A 22,098-nucleotide genomic window follows, 5' to 3' on the forward strand; every position below is an offset into this window, starting at 1 on the left:
TACTAGGCTGTTGAGAAAAGCCAGACTTCATTTAGCATACTAGCAACCACTGAGGGCCCCGACACAAGACGTTGCTTACGAGATGAAACAACGGAGGAAAAAGCATAGCGTTGATGCGAGTTGGAGAAAGGCATGGCTTCGAGATCGAGTCGACCGTCAACTGTCGTCCAGATAGAGAGCGAGGGTGGTACGTAGCACGCAGTAGCAGAGTCGCACTGCACCGGTCAGTAGCTGGCCTGAGGTAACAGCGAGTAGTAAGTAGTAAGTACGTACCCGGAGGACCTACTTAGTATCATAGTTACCATATTTAGTAAATTACGTAAGTGATATCCGCCACATGCTGCTTTCACGCTGACAGTCACGGTCAGCTCGGTCGCATCTCTCTCTCGAGTCTCCGGCTCCACTGACCGCGGTAGACGTCTACCTCACGATGTGCGATGACTGTGTCTCTAGAATGGCGTCGCAACTTTGTCTATGGTAGGCAGTAACTCTTCTCTACTGGGGTCTGCTCGTTTTGCCAGGTGTCATCCGTCCCCGTCATTTTTGCTTGGTCCACAAGCTTCAAGGCTTCAAAACTTCAAGCTTCGGTATGCGGCTCGAGATCTAATTCCTCTCTCATTGTGGTTGGTTATTGTTCCGCCTTGCAACGCGTATGCGACTCCCAGAGCCTTCTTTGAGATGTTGATAACGGGCGATGTCAGGACATCTAGTACGTGCTCATCTATCTTATTGTGTTCCCTCATCTTTGCTGCATGGACGCCGCATCATAGCATCTTCTCATGTGAGCATGGCCGCTCGCCCGCAGCCTGTCTGTTGGGATGGATCGACCGGATGACAATCGCGTTGCGTTGTAACGACTGTTCGCTACAATCCCAGACGGTCCCATATGGACGATGAGCCGAGTGGTTCGCGGCATTGTGGTTCGGTTCTGGCCAATGGAAGGATGGCTTTTGTGTATCGATTCATCGAAGCACGCCGCGCGCATAGTCGTGATCGGGGGTCATCTCGAGGCCTCCGGCGGCGACCACGCCGGACGTACAGCGAGCTGTGCCTACCTGACGTGAATTTACGAACGATCGACGCGCTCCATCTGCGTGTGAAGGGAGGTCGGTCGATGAGCCACCCCCTCAGGCTTTAGCTTCAGCTTCAGCGTCGCGGCGCCTCGTCGCGCATCAGCAGCACAGGCCAGAGGGCCGCAGATTGTTGACGAATTCTCTCGGTAAGCGGGCAGGGAGGAGGAAAGCTGGTGAGCAGTGCCCTCCGATGATAAGGTTCGTGACTGGCAGTCGGGCGCTGTGGGCAAGGCCGAGGCCGAGCGCGTCGTGCCCCGTGAGCCGAAGCTGCGAACAACTGGAAGCTCCGCGAGTGGAAGTCGACGAGACGCTGTCCACATCCACAGACGCATGGGGCATGCGTTTCCAATGGACGCACCTGCCCATTCCGGACACGAACCTTGGCTGCAGGCGCCTGCATGGGCAGCAATGTGTCCATAAAACACTAGTGAAGCACGGAGTCGCGGGGAAGCCCTCGCGTCGCGTCTAATCCGCACATACCTGTCCGCCACATTCGCCCGGCCTCTCTCGGACAATATCCCTTCCTTTCTCCTGCCCGGCCTCCGAGCGCCCGCACCTGGTGGATACCCTCAGCCATGGACACCGAGTCGTCCCCGGCCCTCGAGCTGCGCGACAAGCTCGCTCTCGCGGGCAACTCCCTCGACAGCGATGTCATCGAGCTGGACCGCGGTGCCCCCGAGAAGCCCGCCCCGCCGCAGCCCGGCCTGCGCAAGCGTAGCAAGACGTTCTGGCTCACCCTCGTCACCCTCGTTCTTAGCTCGTTCATGGTCATCCTCGAGACGGTATGTCCAGGGAATGGGCGCTGAGTCCCACGCGCTCACTCCTCGCAGAACATCATAGGTACAGCGGCGCCCACCATCGCGGATGACCTCAAGATATCCCAGTTCCTGTGGATCGGCAACACCTACTTCCTGGCCTCGACGGTCCTAATGCCGCTTTGTGGCGGTCTCGCGGAGGTATGTTCCATCTCTAGGTCGAGTACTCCAGTTATCCAACCACATGTAGATATTTGGTCGGCGCCCAGTGATGCTCGTCTCGCTCGCGATTTTCGCAGTGGGCGGCGCCGTCTCTGGTGCTGCCAACGGAGAAGGGATGTTCTTCACGGGTCGCAGTAAGTCCGCGTCCCGCTTATCCTCAACTCGCGCTCTAATAAACGCATCACAGTTATCATGGGTCTTGGAGCCGGTGGCGTACTCACAATGTCGTCTGTAATTGTGTCCGACATGGTCTCGCTTAAGGAGCGTGGACTGTACAACGGGCTGCTCGGCCTGTGTGTTGTCCCTGTTCACATTCCCGTTGGTCTACACGATCCTGATACGCTCCTAGGGCATGGTGCGCAGCGCTTGGTGTGGGACCAGTTGTTGGTGGTGCCTTCGCGGAGAGGGGTCACTGGCGATGGATGTTCTGTGCGCGACAAGACACAAGCTGCGAGGCGAGGTCATTTACTTACACTAATGCCTAGACATGAACGTTCCATTCGCGGGCGTCGCGGCCGCGTTGGTCGTCCTGCTCGTCAAGCTGCCCACGCCCAAGGGGAGCCTACGCTCCAAGATCGAGCGCATCGACTGGATGTAAGCAGTATTACGCGCATATAGCGACTCCAACCACTCATTGGATCGACTACTGAACAGTGGGAATGCGATCATCCTGGGAAGCTCTACTGCGATCGTGATCGCGCTGACGTGGGGAGGCGTGCAGTATGCTTGGAGTTCGTACCAGGTACTCGTGCCGCTCATCCTTGGGCTGGCTGGTCTGGCTGGATTCATGGTCTACGAGGCGTTCGGGGCCAAGTACCCGTTGGTACGTGGATCTCGCAATGTTATCAGTAGCAATACCTCACAATCCGGATATTCCGTAGGTTCCGTTGATCTTGGTTTCGAACCGGACGAGTCTCAGCGGGTGAGTAGTAGATGATCCCATACTCTGCGATCCGCGTCCGTCCCCTTCCCGCTTGCGGAAAGCTCACCAGAAGGGCCAGATACCTGCAAGCTCTCGTGTTGACGATGCCCCTGGCAGGCATGCTCGGCTATCTCCCCGTGTACTACCAGGCCTGCAAGCTCGCCTCGCCCATCGCGTCCGGCGTGGACACCTTCGGGCTCGCATTCACCGTCGCGCCCTTCAGCATCATCACCGGAGTCATCATCACCATCACGAAGCGCTACCGCCCCCCGATCTGGCTTGGCTGGTCCTTGCTGATGCTCGGCCAGGGCCTCCTGAGCACGGTGAAGGCCGACACGAGCCGCGCGACCTCCATCGGGTACCAGGTCCTCATCGGGTCCGGAATCGGGCTCGTCTTCACCTCCGCGTACTTCCCCATCCTGTCGCCCCTCCCCGTGTCCGCCAACGCCGCCGCCCTCTCGTTCTACCTCTTCCTGCGCACATTCGGCCAGGTGCGTGTCCCGCTCCTCTTCCGCGCGCCGCGCCCCTGACCCTTCCCGCCCCGTACGTAGATTTGGGGGTTCGCCATCGGCGGGACGATCCTGCAGAACCGGCTCACGCAGCACCTGCCGGCGGAGTTCTACGATGAGTTCCCCGCGGGCGTCGCGGTCGCGTACGCGGCGATCCCGCGCATCGCGGGGCTGGGCGAGCCGCTGCGCGGCCAGGTGCAGAACGCGTTCGCGGACGCGCTGGTCGTCGTCTGGCGCGCGCACCTCATCATGGGCGCGATCGGGCTTGCGTGCAGCCTCGCGATGCGCGGCCTGCCGCTGCACGACCAGACGGACGAGCGGTGGGACGCGGAGCATGAGAATCGCGCGTGAGACTCGGAGCACGGGGACGGTCTTCGTCTTCGTCGCTAAGTTGTGGAGCTTAACCTATTTTGCGCGGAGTCGTGTAGGTAAGTGTAGGTAAAGGCGGGGCGGCGAGCGGATATTGTTATGCCGCATGCGCTCGGATGTCTTGGAATGGGCAGTATGTTACACGGACAGATAGCACTGGCACATAGTCGCATTGGCATTGATCGGTTGTCTGATAGTACATAGTATTAGCACGGATGTTCGAATCATCTTGGCATGAGTGTCGAGGATTAATGTCGAGAATTACCCCCCTTGAGCTTGAAATCCCGCGACGGCATTAATGTCGCCTGTAGAGACAAGCTTCTTAGGCCGCAAGCTCTGCGGCGAAGCTGTGCGGCGCATGCGCGGTCTGAGCAGAGCAGGGTGATAACTCGGAGTTTATTTACGTGATCTGCAGCGCGCATCGGATGAAGCCTGCGATGCCACTGTCGGACACCGTCGTTCGCAAAATCCCGCGAAGTGCGCGCGTGCGGTAGGAATTGTGGACACCTTCGTGCGGTTTGGGCGCGAGCTTGATAATAGAACGCGTGTGAGCCTGGCACTGCCGCAGAGTCAGCGGGCCAGGACGCCCGGGGCTGAGAAGCGATGGGACGCGATATGAAGAGCAGAGGCCGTACTGACTGGTGGAACATCGGCGTGAGGAGGAGGAGGAGGAGATGAGAGCTTACAATGGACTGCAAGGATGCTGGTTGACCCGGAGGATGATGTGACCTGCAGACACACAGACGCCTACACTATTACGTAAGCATTTGTCACACCTTGCGCGCCTCCTCTGGACTTGGTCTGGATGGCAGCGGTACTCGCTTTCAACCATCGCCGCTCAATGCACGCTGTCAGTCTCCAGCGAACTCTACGGTTCTGGTACCGCACGTACCGCATAAGCGTCTCTCTCCGTCACCGCATCGCCTTGGAACCATAATTATCCGCCGCCTCTGCAGCCTGAGTTCTTGAGACTCCAGGCGTACATAGACACAGCAAGCCATCTGTATCATGCCCATCGTTTCGTCAGACGTGTCGGAACGGCGAGCGAGCTCCGTTGCATGCATGGACCACACACATGTACTCAAGCTCAATCCATCTGTGTCAGGGGATGGTGACCCTCCGCTTTACTGGAACCGACAGTTGAGTGCCATCTTAGCATCATGATATGCCACTGGCAGACTCCGTTGGGTACTTACCCCTTTTGAGACGAGTCGAAAAATAGCACTGAACGCCGCTATCAGGCATGATGGGCTACATATTACACATGCCCTCCGCAGACGCCGCCTCCGCTGCAGGCGGGTGTCACCACAGCCTGGACGCGATAGGCAAGGATGGTGCGTCGAACTTGAAGCTCAGGTTAAGCCGTGATGTCCATGATCATCAACGTCGAATTCTCCGGATGAGTCGGACCTACAGACTGACGAGACGGCTCGAGCCGATAGGTTCCGCGAGACAGCGAAGACGCTCTCGACTAGAAACGCACTTGATAGCGCCCAGTCATGCTGTCGCAGGGCGCGCTCGCAGGTCCTGTGTACGAATTCGCCGTCAGACTTCCCTTGTCGGGTTTGTTCACTGCTTAAGCGTGCGCTCACCATCCCTCTAGCCCCGTAGCACCCTACGGCCTATCACAATCACGAGCCGCACTGCAGCCTAGTCGCGGCTGCTCCCGACTCTCATCAGCAACGTATAAGGCACGTACGCATTGTTCGCCGCATACAATGGCTCCATTGTCCGTCGCAGTCCAGCCAGTGCTTGAGGAGGGCATCCCGGGCGGGCACCACTGCTACACGGGTATCGTAGACACGGAGTGGGGATACGAGAAGTACCTGTGCTTCCGTCTACATATGAAGACAGTTTCGACTCACCAGCTCTTTTCAGCTTCCCTCACGGAGGTTACATAATCGCACTCATATGCACAGCAGCCACCAAGGCGCGGCAGCATACAGACCGGCTGGATATCATACACGCGTCGACTCACTTCATCTCGGCCACAAAGGGGGGTCCTTACAAGATCTATGTCGAAACTATCCGCGAAGGGAAGAGCTTTCACAATGTATCTGCAAAGTTCTGTCAAGACGTACGTTATCTTTTGGACTATCCATGCTGTGTTGAACCTGTCTCCCTCAGGGTGCGCCCAAGGTCGTAACGCACCTCATCTTTGGCGTCTTACCCCTTCATCCTCTCTTCGGAGGCAAGGCGGACCCACAAACCCTGGCGATCCCGGATCCGCTCGCCCGACGCATCCCGCTGTCCGTCCACCCGGGCGAGCTCTCGGAGGATCGCGAGATCTCCCAGGCGCAGTTCAAAAACCGTATGCGCTGGGCATTCGATCCCGCCCCTTTGGAATACAACCGCGAGCGCTACCTGGAGGGCGAATCTGCGGAGCCGGACAAGGAGTCACCTGGCGGGGGCGAGGTCCGCTGGGGATGCTGGTTCGACTTCGTGGACGAAGACCAGAAGCTCGACCTGCCCGCCATCTGCTTCCTGTCCGACCTCTTCGTGCGGGTCCCGGACCTCCTTCCCGCGGCGAAGCAGGATGGGTATGTAGGATGGAGTGTCCACTGGCCGGTGCTTATTGAGTATCGTATAGGACATGGTCAATGTACTCCTACACAACACTCGTGCTCAACGTGGAGTTCAAGTGCAAGTTCCCGTACGAGAACCCCCCGAAGGTGTATGCGCCGCGGTCCGTGGGTCTCTACTCGACGAGCCGGTTCATGCACGGCGGTTTGTTCGACGACCGCGTCGAAGTCTGGACTGCGCCGGCCGCCATTGCCGAGGAAGACAACATGGACAGGAATTGGAGGGAAGAGCAAGTCTGTTTGGTAGCTGCGAACCAGATCAGTGTCGCGCACCCTCTTGGTCTGAAAGGGAAAGGGAGCCGCAAGTCGCAGAAGCCGGTTCATAAGCTGTGACGACAGAGTGGATATGTAGGTAGTTTAATGTATCACCACAACTTGTATTCTGCTCGGCTTCTGGCATCGCAAGCTCGGAGCATTGAACCACAATGACGTCAACCTTGAGTCAGACTCCATTGCTTCCATACACATCAGGGAACTCACATCAAGGCAGCCCTGCTAGGCGTCTCATTCAGAGTACTAGTAGCACTGTTTGGTACTCATGATTCCGGCTGTCGACGTGATGTCAAAGTTGCCGCGGTGCGCAAAGTTTGATCACACCGCGGGCAAACCAGGTTGTTCGAACTCCGAAAACCCCAACGAACATCGGTCCCGCCTGGGAACCTTTACGGACTCCGAATATTGTCAGAACATGCTGCGAACATGATGCGTTTCAGCCGATTTCAGCATGTTCGGAGGCCGAACATGCGTGTTTTCGGCGAACATGCTACGAACATGAGAAATGTAGGAGCATTTTCGGAGTCAGTCAAGCTCTCCGAATAGGTTCCCATGGAGGACCGATGTTATTATCATAGCATTTTCGGAGCCCGAAAAACCTGGTTTGCCCGCGGTGTCAGTGGTTCCGCGGCGCCTGAGCTTACACAAAGACATTTCGACGTCCCCGGTGTCCCCGGTCCGCTCTGCCAGCCACCCGGTATGAGATAAATCTTTCTTCTGTCAATGGATCGCCACCTCGCTCTGTTTCGTAACAGCCACTTAGACTTCTGCGCATTGTGGTACTTAAGTAGTATCCGTATGTCGAGTCGACTACGTCGCGCAACGATCTATTGACTCCTGAGTACTGCAAGTTCCCCACGCGCTACATCCGGACCGTCTGCGGCATGTTCACAAGATCGAGCCTTTAAATCGAGCCCAATTGCGTTCCTCGTATACAGACACCGCGCGGCGCGGATCTCGCTCTCGAATGCCGAGGCCCACAATACGGCTTCCAGGGACGTCTGTTGTCAGATGCCACTGTGTCAGACAGATAATCATCACTCCAGGCGAACGCTACTTGATAGCCACCAATAGTAATACAACGGCCGGTCGCTGGTCAGTATTTCAGTCCCTCCGACGTATCACGTCGGGCACCCGACGGACGGATCTCCCGTCTGTTAGCAACAGTGCGTCTTATTGCACATTCCATATAGGCCATAGACGATCTGTATAATTCGCGGTACGGCGAGCACGCACAGTGAAACTTGCCGGCGCAATGTGTGCCAGCAGCTCGGCGTATGACAAATGACGAGATGTTGTAATTAGTAAGTATATAGTCGTCGGCTGAATTTATGCTACACATAAGTACAATACAGTTGAGGTGCGTAGTCGTCGTCACTAGAAATCGAAATAACATGAATGTTATGCTGTTATATACACTCCATCTCCGTTTCTTCGTATATGAGTACTGCTCGTGTTCTGGACTGATTGTCCACGAGGTATGGCGTCCAGTGCATGTGGTTGAGTTCGACTTGCTTGATTTTGTAGTAGAGCCGCGTGTTCAACACACCCTCTAGAGCCCACGAGACGCTGCATACGACGTTTACAACTATGCCCTCTTTTGATTCCGACCAATCATTACTCACAGCGGGGTGAGCAGCATGTCGCCTCCCTGTAAGCTGTCAGTCACTTTCGTGCATCAGAGGGAAGGACCTGAGCACGTACATTTCCGAAAATGCTAGGCAGTAACCGTGAGATTCGAAGAACTGCGTCGGTCGGTTAGGACTGCAACGTACGCCATGTAAGTAACACCTACCAAGGAACGCCTAGGTCACAACACGAGACTATGTTAGTGGCGAGAGAAGAGAATATAAAGCGGGATCGTACTAGGAAAATAAGGAACCCGTCGGTATACAGACTCTTGATGATGTCTACGTCACTCCGACGAGGCTTCCCGAGGGCATTCACAACGACCATTATTAGAACGAACAGGTCGTAAACAATCTGTCCAGTATGAATATGAGCATCCTACTACGATGCGTGGAAGACTTTCTGGAACTCTAATGAATTGGCTCACCACTACAGACCAAGACGCAGTTTCGAACCAAGACTTGACGGGGAATTCGCATATATCCAAGACAGGCACTGCTTCAACCGAACCTGTACCGCAGGATAAGTCATATGAAAAAGCTGCGTGTTGAAGGCAAACGTACTCGCTAATGCTGCAGCGGCTCTGATTGCACAAGCAATGGTGCCCCCAAACGAGAGGACAAACCCTGCAATCAACAAGTGACTGATGAGCTTCCTGCGGTCCCAAAGCCTGTATATTCGATAGAGAAGGAGGGCTACGCGTCATTGCAAGTCGATTCGCTGATTTGAATAAAAGGCGATAGTGGTACTCACAATGTACGGATCCCGTGCTCAGCAAACTATAGATGATGACGAAGTATGTTGACACAACGCAACTGTTGTCATGAGGGTATATCATTCAACGTAGAAGTCGTTATGAGGTTTTCAAACCACTGCTCACCTCTGAAAAAATCGCCAGAGTCTGACATCAGTGGATGTGCAGCAGGTCGGACGTCTCACTCACGTAGCGGGTCTGTACTGTAGACTGACTCAATACTGCGCGCATTGTCGATCAGAAAGGTCATACGTTGATCGGCTTAGTGCTCACCGGTCATGATGTATATCAGCCCAATCTCTCTGACCCAGAGCTCGCACATAACGAACACGGAGAGCAACGAAGCCGGCTCCAGCCATATGAACTCGATCTCTCTGTCGAAATGAATGACATGATCATAAAGCAGAAGGGTCAAGGCGACACCTAGAGGGCGTGTAAAAGACTCCATTCATATAATATATAAACAACTGCTTACCGGAAAGATACTTGGTCGCCAACAATGTATCGACCGAACCTTCAGACATTGCGGGTGCGGAGGCTAGATGGGGTTGCAACGAGTCTTGTATATGAGGAGTGCAGGGCGGTGCTCATCATAACCATGCGTCATGCGCAGAGGGCGGACAGCTAACGCAGATAGGTCTGGAAGCGGTATGTCAATAGGTGGTTGTGGGCGTCTAGTTTTCCGAAACACAGTCACAAGCACGATAAACGCAAACATCTACGATAAGTACTTACCTCAGATGGAGAGCGTGCCGGTCGTCCGGAGAGTTGTAGCAATGGTGAGCAGGCTTCTCCGGGGCGGTGACATCCCTCACAGTAGAAGCCTAGATTCAACTCAGCATGCGGGTAGGTCGGTCGGCCGAAGCACTGAAACAACACTGTACCTGAAATGCGCGTCTCGCAATCCAAGCCCAAACTTAGCTTCGCGCTGGTCAAGCGCTGTCGCAGAAAATGGGCGGATACAACTCTCCAGTGTACTTGCAATGAGCCGCCGAGTATGGATTAGAAAGCCCCTGCGGACCATCTCCTCGCATATGCCTGCCACGAACGGTCGACGAGGTCAGTGAACCTGGATTGAAACCACGAGATGTGACCTTAGTGATATCCGCGTAACACTGTTCGTTGTGCAGTTCCTGGTTTCACCGTGGGACAGTTTGGCTGATGCGAAACCCCGACTATACAAGTCAGAGAGGGAGAGCGACTCCGATGACTGAGCATAGGTGATACTGCTGTGACCCTCGCATACTACCATTCGCTACGGCATATTGAGGAAGGCCCACTCTAGATCCATTCAGCGCCGGCGGAGATGCCGCCGTAGCGCAGTACCAGCGGCGACCGACGCACAGGAATCCAGCTGCATGCTCTGATCTGGTGGCAACTTACCGTTAGCAGTTGGCTGCCCTTCGTTCGAAGTGTACGTGATGACCTGTGCTAATCATGCTGCGTCAGATACTGTAGATAATCGACTCGACATGAGGGATTGGGCGATAGAAGTACTCGTACCATTGCGGGGGTGTCCGGTCCACCTCATGACAGCAATAGTGTTCATCACTGTGCGGGAATAGCGATGATGAAACCAACCGCAGTATGTGCTGACAGCACAGATGAGTTTTAGCCACGGTGCACTGTTCTGTTACCGCATGTTGTCAGTGGATTCGTAGGGCACGATTCATGTTCCGCCCGCGTGAAACTCATCTTGCAGAGGCTTGGTGACGTAAGCGAGAAATCCGAAAGCGCTGACTAAAAGCTGTGACCAAGGACTCAAATCCTTCATTGGGATGAACGTTGATGACAATGAACGTTCGCTAGGGTCACTTACCATGAACGCTATATGCTGCTGTGAAAGCGCCTGTTTAGACCAGGATGTTTTCCGCATTTCTGCAAGGTAACATCGGAATGGTATAACCAAGTCCAACGTGCGTTAGTACCCTGTACGATACCACCTTCACTGATGTCTGATATGTCCTAGTTAGCAACAACCTGTACGACAAGCACTAGTACGGCTGACCATCTCCACCTATGTCAGGTAGTGCGGGACCCTTGGGATCGCGAAGCGGAAGCTCGAGGCGCTAGCCCACCGGTGTAGTTGTTTCCTGCCAGCGAGAGTCGAGAGTCTGGGACTGAATAGACATCAAGCATGAGTGAGAGCAGCGAAGAAAGTTCCGCACTATAGTTCGGAAAAGGACACGAGGTAGAGCTAAGCCAAACGCGATAGCATGGTCGAGAAGGCGTATAGGGTGGTACGACGTGGACGATGTTTCTGCCAGCATTGGTCAGCCCCGTCACGTAGAAATATAGTGTCTTAATGCACACCGTCCTCATCTGATTGCGCGATGCAGTTCATTACCTTCCCTTTGGTTCGGCCCTGAAGGATTGAGTGGCCATTGGATTATTTCAGCCTTCGACGGCGTACTGTATATCACATGCGTGATATCACGTACATGCATCTAGCGTCGAAAGGAATATGTACGAGACATAGGATGGTTCGAGCGAACACGGCGCACCCTGATCTATGTCTGGCTAACGAATGCCTCAGGACTGTGAAGGGAGCCTCCCACGACGCAGCACATCGCGAGCTCTTGGACGAAGCGGGAACGCGATGTTGTACTCGGTTTGATTCTTGAGCGTGATTCAAAACACCAAGTGCCAAAGGTTGTTAGCTATCATAGCGATCTCGCAGCTTGAACGAGAGATGCGGGCAAGCACATCAATCTATACGAATAACCTATCGGACGAGGTCGTCAGTATGTATCTGAGGCGTGACATTAGCGCGGCAGCACACGAACGTAACTTACTTCGGAATGGCGCTGCATAGCAATTCAGATTTGAGGCGTAGGTCTCATCTGTGCAAGCGCGAATGCAGGGCGGGACGTCGAGAGAGATGAACACGCAATCTAGAGTCCCACGCACCTTTACAATAAGAGTCAATACAGTCATCTTCACCTAGGACGCACTGTTGATGCGCTAGCTGCTAGGGTTATTGTATGTGGAAGCTAATCACGTCGCAGATCATTAGGTCCCTGTCATAAGTCGAAGGCTACGGCCACGGCTACGTGTCAACAACGCTCAGGTAAATCATGACAATAACATTAAAACGTACATGTTGAAGATCCTGAGGTTCTGCAGCTCCTTCAATTTCCACCTCCACCCGACGAGCACATGAATATCTGGTTCAGAAAGAAGCCACGAAGAAGCACAGATTGTCTGGTCGGGCACGTAGCGCTTCCGACCATATTTCGGGTCGTACAGTCTCTCGCCAACTACTGGAGCGAGTCTGAGATCCTGTGTTGCGGGTGAGCCTTATGTGAACGATGGAGAGAGTAATATTGAGTGCTCTGGATTGGCTCTGAATGTGCCGCGATAATTTTGCTCTGTCTAGCATGGTAGGTGCGCGGGCTGGGAATGCGTGAATCGGGATGTGCATGGGACATGTCTCGCTGAATGCGTAGCGCAGCGATGACCGTCGCTGACAGTGAGCGCGCCTCAGGCGCTGCGGTCATGTTGATTTGTGACCGTGACGGTAACGCACTAGCGTGTTGGTAGCGTGACCTGCAACCTTCAAGTTCCCCTTTCATCGCCGTGTTGTCTACGTACATGCATCAGAATGAGAAGCTTATCACTGCAACGTAGGCGGATCCACGGTATACAGTACCTCTTGATCATCAACGTCCTCAGACCTCAGCATACCTATGGCCACGAGCGCGGTGTATTGACGTCTTTACGCCGACATTCAGGTCCAGGAGTCGTCTTTCATCTACGTGCATAACATGTAAGTGCTACGAGCCCCAGCTCTGCAGGCAATTCTCACTGGATGCGACACTCATTTAGCATCTGTCTTCTGTTCACAGATGAAGTTTTCGCGCGACGCATCTGGTCGGGCATCGATACAGCATGGCCCTATATACTCGCAGACCGCGGGGTTTGACTTGGGAGGACATCAAAAGGGCGACGAGGGATTTTTCCGTACCCTTCGCAGGACCTCATAGCGATGCGGATACGTATAACGGGTGCGTGCTCGCAGTCAGTCGTGTGACAAGGTTCCAGTACTCTGCCAGCCTTACTCGGCGCCTCATGTGCGGCGCGCCCTTCCACCCTACACCAGTACTGGCAGCGTACCCTGTTTCAGCGCGACTAATGCCGGTGGCCGCCGAGCTCAGGCTTTATAGGCGGCCGTCGCTGCTCGTCGCAAGCTCATGACGTGTCATGACCCACTGATACTGTACCCCCACAGACGATTCTCAGCTTTGGATCAAGAGTTCCCTCCATACGATCGGGACGAATGTACAACATTTGCACGCGACACTGCCACGCATACTCCGCTGCAAGGCGAAGCCGTTCCACGTCATCTGCAGAATGGGTCCCGCCCAATACGGAGGACTCCGCAACACACGTAGGTAGGATACGGTTACTGTTAGGGTGAGCAGCGATGTCCTTGAGTTGGGTATCGAGACACTACTAGTTGTTGATTTCAATTGCTCATGGGAGATCACAGTATTCCCAGTCGTGCTGGCACTGGCAGTGGCAACGTGTAAACTTCTCGGTCCCAGCGAGTCGGAGCCGTGTAAAACACGGGCACTGGTACGTTCCAACGTCGTGAAAATGGGATTGCTCATTACTGAGTACAAAGACAGGCAGTTAGCAACGCTGAGGAGATTCATCGGCTGGTGTGTACATCAACTCTGGTCCGCAGAAGGCAATACTCCAGGAACTCCAAGTTGTTTCCGAGCCTCTTCATGGCGTCTGAGGGGCGCTCCCATTGGACTAACTCGGACACCACGAAGCCTACGTCCGTGACACGTCGGGCTGGGAAAGGAGGTCGGTGTCGGCGACGTCGTAACCTTATGACTGACAACCGGCGGAAAACATTCGACCGGGAACGATAAGATTGCGAGCCTGTCACCAGTGAGTGATCAAATTTGCTCCATTTGGATCTTTGCTAACAGGGTCTTATGTTCTGGTGGCGGTGCTTGCGTGACACTTGACATAGATTGGATGTCAACGACCCGTATCAAAACGTCGCAGCGCAGCGGTGGTTGTCGAGTTAGCCACCTACAAATATAGGACAAACGTATGCTGTGCCATCCGGTGAGAACGGAGGTGCTCCGTCGACTCTCGAGACTGCAGCTTAGGCATCACTTAGTCTCCTACGAAGACCGAAGCTCACTCTGCTCTGCTATTTCATGACACTGAACTATGGCAATGCAGGTACAACGTCTCGTGTCTGCGATGTAGTGCTACCTGAGGCAGGCCTGACTAGTCATTACCAGTCATATGTCCGACGTCAATGTCATCGCTGTGACGTTTCGTATGTATCGAATCTTCGCCAGTGCGCGCTCCTGCTCCCTCGTAATTCCTATGTCAACCTAGCATCACATCAGTGTCTGCACGAAGCCTCTTCTCTCGCCCTTGATGTGATCCCTAGGCATCCTAATGCGTTTAAAGCAAGCCGCGAAGGCACGCGGGCCGGCGCAGCTACTATCTGCGTGTTCGTGCATTGCTTCCCGGACGCTCGTGCTCTCCCTCATTCATTGAAATGCTACAGGTTCCTCTGGTAGCAGCGAATGTTGCGACCGTCTTCATGGAGAGTTTCTTCTACGGCATCTTCTTTGTTCTATCCGTGTCGTCCATCTGTCTCTTGGTGTACCGCCAAAAGCAACTGCTGCTACCGATTCACCCAAATGTTCAACGAGTCGCCGCTGCCGGTCTATTTTTGCAACTTTGCAAAACACCTATGTTCCTCGGGGCGATCGCGCTTTCGGTAACCATCACTGCGGTATGTTCTCTCCATATTGAACCTCGTCGCTGACATTCCAGTGCCCGTCTGCAGCATTGGATACTCACGTGCATCCGCACGTTCCAAGCGTTTGTATACTTCGAGGGCGGAACAAATCCCATAGCGTTCTACGGGAACCTCAAACAACTCACGGAGGTCGTCAAAACGGGATTCCTGATGGCCTCGATGGTGATTGGCGACGCCATGGTTGTTCGTACCACCTCCACGCCCATACGCCGGCTGCATCGGGCTGACGCAGTGTATTCATAGATCTATAGGCTATGGATCATCTGGAACCGCCGCACGGTTATCGTGATCTTTCCGCTATGCACGCTCGCAGGACTCACAGGTCAGTGACACATGTGCTGTGAGAGCTGCAGTCGCCGACACACCACGCAGCATGCGGAGTCGGCATAACCTACCAGTTCACTCAATACTGGCCCGGGGAGAACGTATTTGTGTCCCAAGCCGGTCGTTGGATCACTAGCGACTGCGTATTCACACTTTGGTGAGCATAGCATCACCGGTCGTCGCGACAGATGCAGTCTCATACCTCTTCGATGCATCAGCACCAACGTATACAGCACTGGTGAGTTCCATTTGGCACCATGCGAACCGACAGTACGTCTAATCTGCATATCCGCTAAGCTTTGATTGGATACCGCGTCTGGACATCATACCGGCACGTCAAGATCCACAATTGTTCCAACCTTATTGTATGCTATGCCAGACTCGCGCCTTGCAGTACTCATCTGACCGATTTCCAGACCGTGTTGACAACCTTCATAGAAAGCGCCGCTCTCTACACGTGAGTCTGCATCGCCGCGAATCAGACATAGCTAATTCCAAGATGCAGGGCGTGGACAGCATTCTTCTTTGTCTCATACCAGACCAACTCGAACCTGCAGTTTACAGCCGTCGACACCTGGCCGGAGCTGTCCGGGATATCGTGCATGCTCATCAACGTCAGAGTCGGACTGGGCTGGGCCCAGACGGGGTCGCATATGGCGAATAACCGCACAGAGGAGTTCACAGGCATCTCGTACCAAATGCGCCCAGTCACCGTCAATTTGACAAGTATGGCAGAGCAAGACGACGACCTCGAGGCAAAGCGCCTGGATAGCCCTAGTGGAAGCTTCATCCCGGGATCTACTGGTATATGATGCACGTCGCAGAGAACGGCCCTATGTTATTGTATTCTTCACCTATCGTTCGACCCCGCAGTGCACCGTGTGGCACCGTGGTTGTATGCACAGTCATGCTATCGTTAAAGCTGCCCTCAGACGCTCTTGTAGACATTAACAATCCCATATATATCACCATACACTGTATAGTTCGATAAATCAAATGTAGCGCATATCCGGGCCACGGTCAACTCATTACGAAGACAAACCCTTCACTGCGCATAAATCAGGCATTGAACCGGGCCAGGCGCGACTTGGCATTGGCACCATGACGAGACCATACTCTAAAGGTAACACGAGAACCGCGCAGCAGATGGGCCCTCCCAATCGACTAGTAAAAGCTGTCAGAAAAGGGCTTCGCGATGTCAACACCACGCACCGCATTGCCAACAGTCCAACAGGTGATTGGGGTCGCTGTAGATCGACGCCTGTGAGGAGGATACAATGCCGGAGGGAAAGGAGATACGACGTACTACCTCCGCTTGATAGCGACGAGCGTGTCGTAGTTGTCTCCCCAGAACGACGCTATTGATACTTGGGTGAGCGAATCCACTACATACGAAGGCTATGCGGAGACTCACCGGATGCGTCTGGCTCGTGCACGTCGGCTTCGTTCTGTGAGTTGTGGGAGGGAGCCTGCGTCAGTCGGCAACGCGCGTACAATAAGCCAGAATACGCACGAAATATGCACCAGACCCGGGTGTGATCTCGCGCAGAAGGTCCATCTGGGAGGTGCGGTTGCTGTATATCGCACGCTTCTCGTCGGTTGTCGTGTTGTAGTTCCAGCTCGCTGACCCCAATACCTAGCATCCTGTCAGCGAGGCCTGAACGTCAGAGGTGCCATGGGTACGTACGTGCCACAGAGACTCGCGCCAAATAGGATTGATGCTCGTTCCGCCGGGGCTCTTGAAGTAATATGGGGTGACGGCGAAGATGATCTGGTAGGGGGAATCATCGAGGGCCTCGATCACTCTATCGACGAGTTCTGCCTGACTTTCATTTGAGGCGAAGTTTGCTGCCGGAATGAGTCGTGAAGTCGTGATGAATGGCAGCCCCACCGGCTGCGGGTCTCCGTCAGTGCGATGGAGCTAGATATACAATGATACCGGGAAACGTACCAATGCTGGGGGAAGCAAGAAATTATTGAACATCGTAAGAAAGGACGGCTGGAGCGTGAGGGTGAATGTCGCGCCCAGATTGGTGGTGACAAACTGCTGTAAGGAAGTCATCTGTTCCTCCGCCTGAGCCATGCTCAAGAACGGGTTTACAAAGAGCATGGACCCCTTCGGCTACATGCGTCTTATGAGCAAGGTGAGAGGTAAGAACGTTGCGTGCCATACCAGTATATACCCACCCCAACCTAGCAGCATCCAGTCCTCTAGGTCAACATGAGACTGCGATACAAGTCACGTATCACGTACCTGCTTCTGCCCATTGCAGCGAATTGGAGGCGATGAATTGCAACAGCTCTCTTTCTGTTTCCGAAGTGACATTGAAATCGAAATGTACTCTGTAGAGTCCATGTTAGTGTCGAGGAGTGCATCGTGCATCTACAACGTACGCGGGGAAGGAGAGTTGAGGAAGTGCGCGAATGGTCGCCTCCATGACGACACCGAAGGTCCCGCCTCCCCCGCCTCGAATGGCGAAGAAAAGATCTTCGTTCTGACATGAGTTGGCTGTGAGGTATTCGCCGGTGGGTGTGACTATCTTTACTTCCAGCTGTCAACGCAATCGTTCAGTTGCATCAACATGTTGACATTGAGGGCTCATCGTTACATACCAATCGGTCGACCGCAAGACCGAAGGCATTGGATAGTGCGCTGGATATAGATTTCAGTGATTGGCATAGCAGACAACACATTTGGGGGGTATTTTGACGCCGTACCTGTGCCCGCCGCCTTGTAGATGGCCTCCCACAACAGCGACACTGAGCTCGGCCGCTCCAGGACATGTTATGTTATTCGCTTCGGCAAAATCGTACAGTTGCCCGAAAGTCACGCCAGCCTGCAAGACCACATATTCAACGATTGTGCGTCAGCGATGGCAAGAGACACCTACCCCGACAGTGACACCGGGAGCTGCGCTAGACTCTTGACAGCCAGATGCCACGAACGTTGAGTTGTACGATAACTTGGGACGATGAGATGCTGGGCAATCAGTGAAGCAGTTGTTTACGGACCTGTTGCAGATTGTACATCTGCCGGAAATACGGTCAGCGGTGATGGAGAATATTTTCAGAATTCGTTAGATTTACCCAGAGCGCGAGAGCGTTCGCTCCACTGCTACGTCCGGAATAGTCGTGCTATATCCAGGTGATGAGGTAAAGAAAAAATCCGGGTCGGTGCCGCACATACTCCTGTGGTCTTGACGACGATAGGGACACTGGTGTTCTGAGAGAACGAAAACGCAGCTTGGACATCCGCGGGTTCCTGGACATCGATCTATCAGAGGAAGACGGTACCAGCGTAAGCACAATGAATGGCAGGCAATCAACGACGTTCCATACATAAAGAGGCGGAATACCGCCCTGTGCGCAGACCTGCGGAGGGGAAAACGCCTGTGCATCGCTAGGATCGAGATCGTCGAGAAGACACTGCTCCGAGGTTGCCTGACAAGTCTCCCATTGCGTCTGCGCAAGGGTTTTAGCCCATGTTCCCCTTTTGAGACTGTTCGGATGCCCACCATCATGTACGATCCAACGACACCAACGCGCACGGCTAGCGAAAGGTTGTGTCAGCTTGCATAGAACGAATCTCCATCCCTCACAGAATGGCTCACTCGAATTGGTATAGCCTGCTTGGACGGTAGCACACTCGTCTTCATCGAACTCGCCGAGAACATCCTGTGCGACGTCGGGAAAGCACGGGCGAGAGAAGGGGACAGCCGCCTGAAGTCGACCGTTGACGGTCGAGTTGAGCTGATCCCATTGTTGTTGGGACACAGCTCCGACTTGCAGGAAACTGTCCCCGCAGCTGGATACAACGATAAGTGTCAGAATAGTCGCGAACTTCGGCTTGAACAGCATAGCGGAGGGAGAGACACAGTAAAGGCTCGCGGATGTCTCTTCATGGATCGCATAAAGCCGCTTTTATTTGTCGGCCACATCTAAATGTAGTGTCAGTACCTGAAGACGTTCCGCGGTCAAAGAACGCCCTTATGCAGGTTTGGAATTGAAATGACGCGAGCATGACAGATGGTGCTCGGGTATGCCATGCTCTAACAGCATCATTATGGACAAAAACCTGGAACTTCTGGATTGCGGCTTACAACAGACAGGAACCGCGCGACGTCCAACGATGCATGCCCGGCGCGCAGCTCTTGAACAGTGGCGGTGGAGAGACGTATTGTCGGACGCGCAGTACACTACAGTGGTCTCGTCCAGGTCGCTGGTTGTCGCACCCTGCCGCCACACTCCCGGAATATGACTCCCGGCGGTCGGTGACGAGACGAGGATGCGCATATAACGATGCAGTAAGCGTAGAAGGTGTCGAAAGCTCACCTATTGCGGAATCCTCAGTCTGAACAGCTGGCGTGACGTCGATGACCGGCAGCGACACTTTGAACACCACGGCATCGAGTGTTCCGGGTGATGCGCCGTGTGTTCATGCTGCAACCTGTAACGCATTTCAGTCCGTGCCCACTGTCATACTACGGCACCACCACAAACCCGGCTGCGAATACCGTCCAGGAGACCCAGTGAAGCTGATTCAGGAGAGTTGCTCACCGTTCTACGCATTTCCTGGCAAATTCTGCTATGAAGCTCCTTGCGCACGATCGACGGACGCTTGCTGTATGAACGACGAGTACATTGCGGCGCAGCTGCAGACAGAAGGACGCACGCTTACTCGCTGTGTGGTTGCACTCAAATGATGGCGACGTAGTGTGGTGGCTGTGCATGCCAGGTGGTTCAACATGTATATGAGATCCGCGCCTTCAGGTTCCCAGGATCGCAGCAGTGGACGGACCTTGGGTGGCTGTTGCTCTGCGATGAACGCGGCATCCGTGGGAGTCCGTGCCCCTCAAACTCAACCATGCCGCTGCCTCGGCCCTGAGGAATGCATCTCTGGGTCACAACGCTGAACGAGCACCCGGTATTCCAAACAGGACATAGTTCACCGATCCTAACCAAGTAGACGTCCGGGCGGGTGTTACTCATCAATTGTCTCGGAGCATTGTGGACAGCGTACCTTATGTGGCCACACCTCCTTTGCACCTCCTCGTCCAGATATGTCGAGGTCCAAGCTCATCCTGCCTATGGGCCCATCGTGCTTCACTCATGCGCGCGCTGTCGCTCAGTTATTGGAATCTGTGTATGGCGTCAGAGCGCGAACGTGCGCTCGGTTCCATTTGTTCACCCTGCCATCTACATACCAGGACAGCTCATAGTGGCGAAGCTGGATGCGCCGCACTAGCCTTGAAGCCACTGCTATCAAAGACATGGCAGACGGGCGACTTCACCTCTGCTCTGCTTCATAGGTTCCCCTCCGGTAGGGTGTGAGTCTCTGAAATCAGCCCTCGGGCGTACGTTACGCAATCCTGCGACTCCGCCCACGATGGCACCCACTTCTACAGAACGCAGATGCGGGCCCAGGACATCGTACCGGCTCGTCGCCGGGAAGGCACATCGAGCGCTTCTCTCGCAGCTCGCAACCGTTCTATTGCGGTCGCGCATGCGCACGTCCTCTCTCGCAGTTGACGAAGCGCCTCCCGGGAAGAGACATCGCGGAGAAGTAGTACCTTGAGGCTAATCGAGGAACCCTCCTGAGCGCGATGGCAGCGCAGACGCTCCTCGCCGAATGTCTGCATCCAAGGACAGACTTCCGACACTCGACCGCGAGCTATAAGCCGGCGAGAGCCGAGCGATGGTCGACGCGATGTGTAGCAGGAATGTGAGAGACCAAGTATTCAGCAGAAGCGACGAATGTGGGACATTCCTCATGCATACAAGTCCTGGGGTCTGCGGCCGACTGTAGGGTGCCTGGCGAGGTAGGAGAACGAGACCGTACGCGCGTAGAGGAGGAGGAACAGTGCTGAGTACTGAGTGTTGAGTGCTACATTGCTGACGTAAGCTTTCCAAGTGAGCGGTTGGGTCGAAGCAGCTTATGAGAATAAGGACAAGTTATGAGGCGACGAGTTGGCATGGGGGACCGCGCCGCCGCTGGGTGGGTGATAAGTGGCGCAGCAGGAGGCGTTCAGCACGAACCCTACTCTAGGGTTCCAGCCCGTCGTGCGCGGGACCTATCGTCGCTCTCAGCCTGCACCGCCCTCTCTGCGCCGTCTGCGGCGCGAGCCAACGAGCGTCAGGGACAAGAGCGCAGGCTGACAGCGGTGCAGCATCTGCGCGGCTCCCCAGGAATCCTACGGCAGGGGCCAGTATACCGTCGGACGCGTACAGACGAATCTGCGGTCCGGGTTCACGTCCCATATCGTATGCCTTTCGCTGATAGCTCAGCATGCGACGGCGCGACCATCGAAGCGTGTACGCTGTGACGCCAGCATCTAGAGCGACCATACCGCCGAAAATCAGCAAACGATATAGATGGAACGAAGTGCGAGGGAACTCACCATGATCTCGAGCCCCCAAAACATGCTCTGTTCCACCTGGCCCTGACCGGGGCCCAAAGTGGCGAAAACAGCTGCAGGCGAAGAGTGGTCTTTGCCTGCGTGGACCACGCCGAGCTTGCGGTACATGAGCTTGACCGCGGGGTGCCGAGGCGCATATGACTGAGGGGGCGAAGTACGCGGGCTGGTACGCAGGCGAAGCAAAGGGCACGGACAGAGGGACGCGCGCAGGTGCGACGCTATCGAGCTGCTCGACGCGGCGGGAGGGGAAGAGGACCTGCCGGTATGCGTTCGGCTCGTCGACGACGACGGTGTCCTTGCTGGACGATAAGGGCGGGTTGTCTAGTTCCTGCCATGGTTGTGTGGTACGTCGTGGAAGACACGAAGACATTATGGTGGAATGTGCGCGGAATGATGGGCAGTTGCTCACCGAACCGTCCGCGTTGTAATCCCAGAGAGGGCGACACGCTGGCCGGGGCGGGGCGGGGTGG

At 54.8% G+C, this 22,098-nt stretch overlaps 6 protein-coding genes across 6 annotated transcripts; 3 read left to right on the forward strand and 3 right to left on the reverse strand.

The window, feature by feature from the left end:
* Window positions 1-1,648: 1,648 nt before the first annotated feature.
* On the forward strand, window positions 1,649-3,832 carry C8Q71DRAFT_701724 (Mfs1.2; the record flags this gene model as incomplete). Its single annotated transcript, XM_047920201.1, has 10 exons — window positions 1,649-1,855; window positions 1,904-2,029; window positions 2,079-2,184; window positions 2,238-2,343; window positions 2,400-2,479; window positions 2,536-2,644; window positions 2,705-2,873; window positions 2,932-2,972; window positions 3,052-3,463; window positions 3,524-3,832. The coding sequence occupies 10 exons, from the start codon at window positions 1,649-1,651 to the stop codon at window positions 3,830-3,832; spliced, it is 1,665 nt and encodes a 554-aa protein (XP_047782499.1).
* Window positions 3,833-5,296: 1,464 nt separating this feature from the next.
* On the forward strand, window positions 5,297-7,043 carry C8Q71DRAFT_742817 (thioesterase-like superfamily-domain-containing protein). The gene is made up of 4 exons (XM_047922869.1): window positions 5,297-5,672; window positions 5,729-5,927; window positions 5,978-6,390; window positions 6,441-7,043. Exons 1-4 carry the CDS (start codon window positions 5,569-5,571, stop codon window positions 6,763-6,765), a joined length of 1,041 nt encoding a protein of 346 aa, XP_047782500.1. The 5' UTR covers window positions 5,297-5,568; the 3' UTR covers window positions 6,766-7,043.
* Window positions 7,044-7,981: 938 nt separating this feature from the next.
* C8Q71DRAFT_890458 (uncharacterized protein) lies at window positions 7,982-9,612 on the reverse strand (the record flags this gene model as incomplete). Its single annotated transcript, XM_047928646.1, has 9 exons — window positions 7,982-8,274; window positions 8,331-8,356; window positions 8,410-8,450; window positions 8,501-8,510; window positions 8,572-8,688; window positions 8,762-8,844; window positions 8,898-8,960; window positions 9,362-9,511; window positions 9,564-9,612. The coding sequence occupies 9 exons, from the start codon at window positions 9,610-9,612 to the stop codon at window positions 8,115-8,117; spliced, it is 699 nt and encodes a 232-aa protein (XP_047782501.1). The 3' UTR covers window positions 7,982-8,114.
* A 5,009-nt stretch (window positions 9,613-14,621) lies between these two features.
* On the forward strand, window positions 14,622-16,024 carry C8Q71DRAFT_905016 (uncharacterized protein; the record flags this gene model as incomplete). The annotated part of the gene is made up of 7 exons (XM_047928877.1): window positions 14,622-14,861; window positions 14,916-15,071; window positions 15,132-15,210; window positions 15,261-15,369; window positions 15,431-15,450; window positions 15,510-15,669; window positions 15,718-16,024. The coding sequence occupies 7 exons, from the start codon at window positions 14,622-14,624 to the stop codon at window positions 16,022-16,024; spliced, it is 1,071 nt and encodes a 356-aa protein (XP_047782502.1).
* A 305-nt stretch (window positions 16,025-16,329) lies between these two features.
* On the reverse strand, window positions 16,330-19,070 carry C8Q71DRAFT_794973 (FAD-binding domain-containing protein; the record flags this gene model as incomplete). Its single annotated transcript, XM_047925581.1, has 19 exons — window positions 16,330-16,376; window positions 16,425-16,459; window positions 16,519-16,570; window positions 16,627-16,660; window positions 16,726-16,848; window positions 16,900-17,106; window positions 17,164-17,334; window positions 17,386-17,405; window positions 17,467-17,555; window positions 17,607-17,764; window positions 17,826-17,865; window positions 17,931-18,049; window positions 18,104-18,175; window positions 18,225-18,242; window positions 18,300-18,347; window positions 18,400-18,486; window positions 18,552-18,674; window positions 18,728-18,762; window positions 18,824-19,070. 19 exons carry the CDS (start codon window positions 19,068-19,070, stop codon window positions 16,330-16,332), a joined length of 1,725 nt encoding a protein of 574 aa, XP_047782503.1.
* A 2,423-nt stretch (window positions 19,071-21,493) lies between these two features.
* On the reverse strand, window positions 21,494-21,998 carry C8Q71DRAFT_854897 (uncharacterized protein; the record flags this gene model as incomplete). The annotated part of the gene is made up of 3 exons (XM_047927123.1): window positions 21,494-21,544; window positions 21,611-21,724; window positions 21,771-21,998. 3 exons carry the CDS (start codon window positions 21,996-21,998, stop codon window positions 21,494-21,496), a joined length of 393 nt encoding a protein of 130 aa, XP_047782504.1.
* Between the last annotated feature and the right edge of the window lie 100 nt (window positions 21,999-22,098).

The sequence above is a fragment of the Rhodofomes roseus genome (genome assembly GCF_022264815.1).
Source record: "Rhodofomes roseus strain CIRM-BRFM 1785 chromosome Unknown C8Q71scaffold_4, whole genome shotgun sequence".
NCBI lineage: Eukaryota > Fungi > Basidiomycota > Agaricomycetes > Polyporales > Fomitopsidaceae > Rhodofomes > Rhodofomes roseus.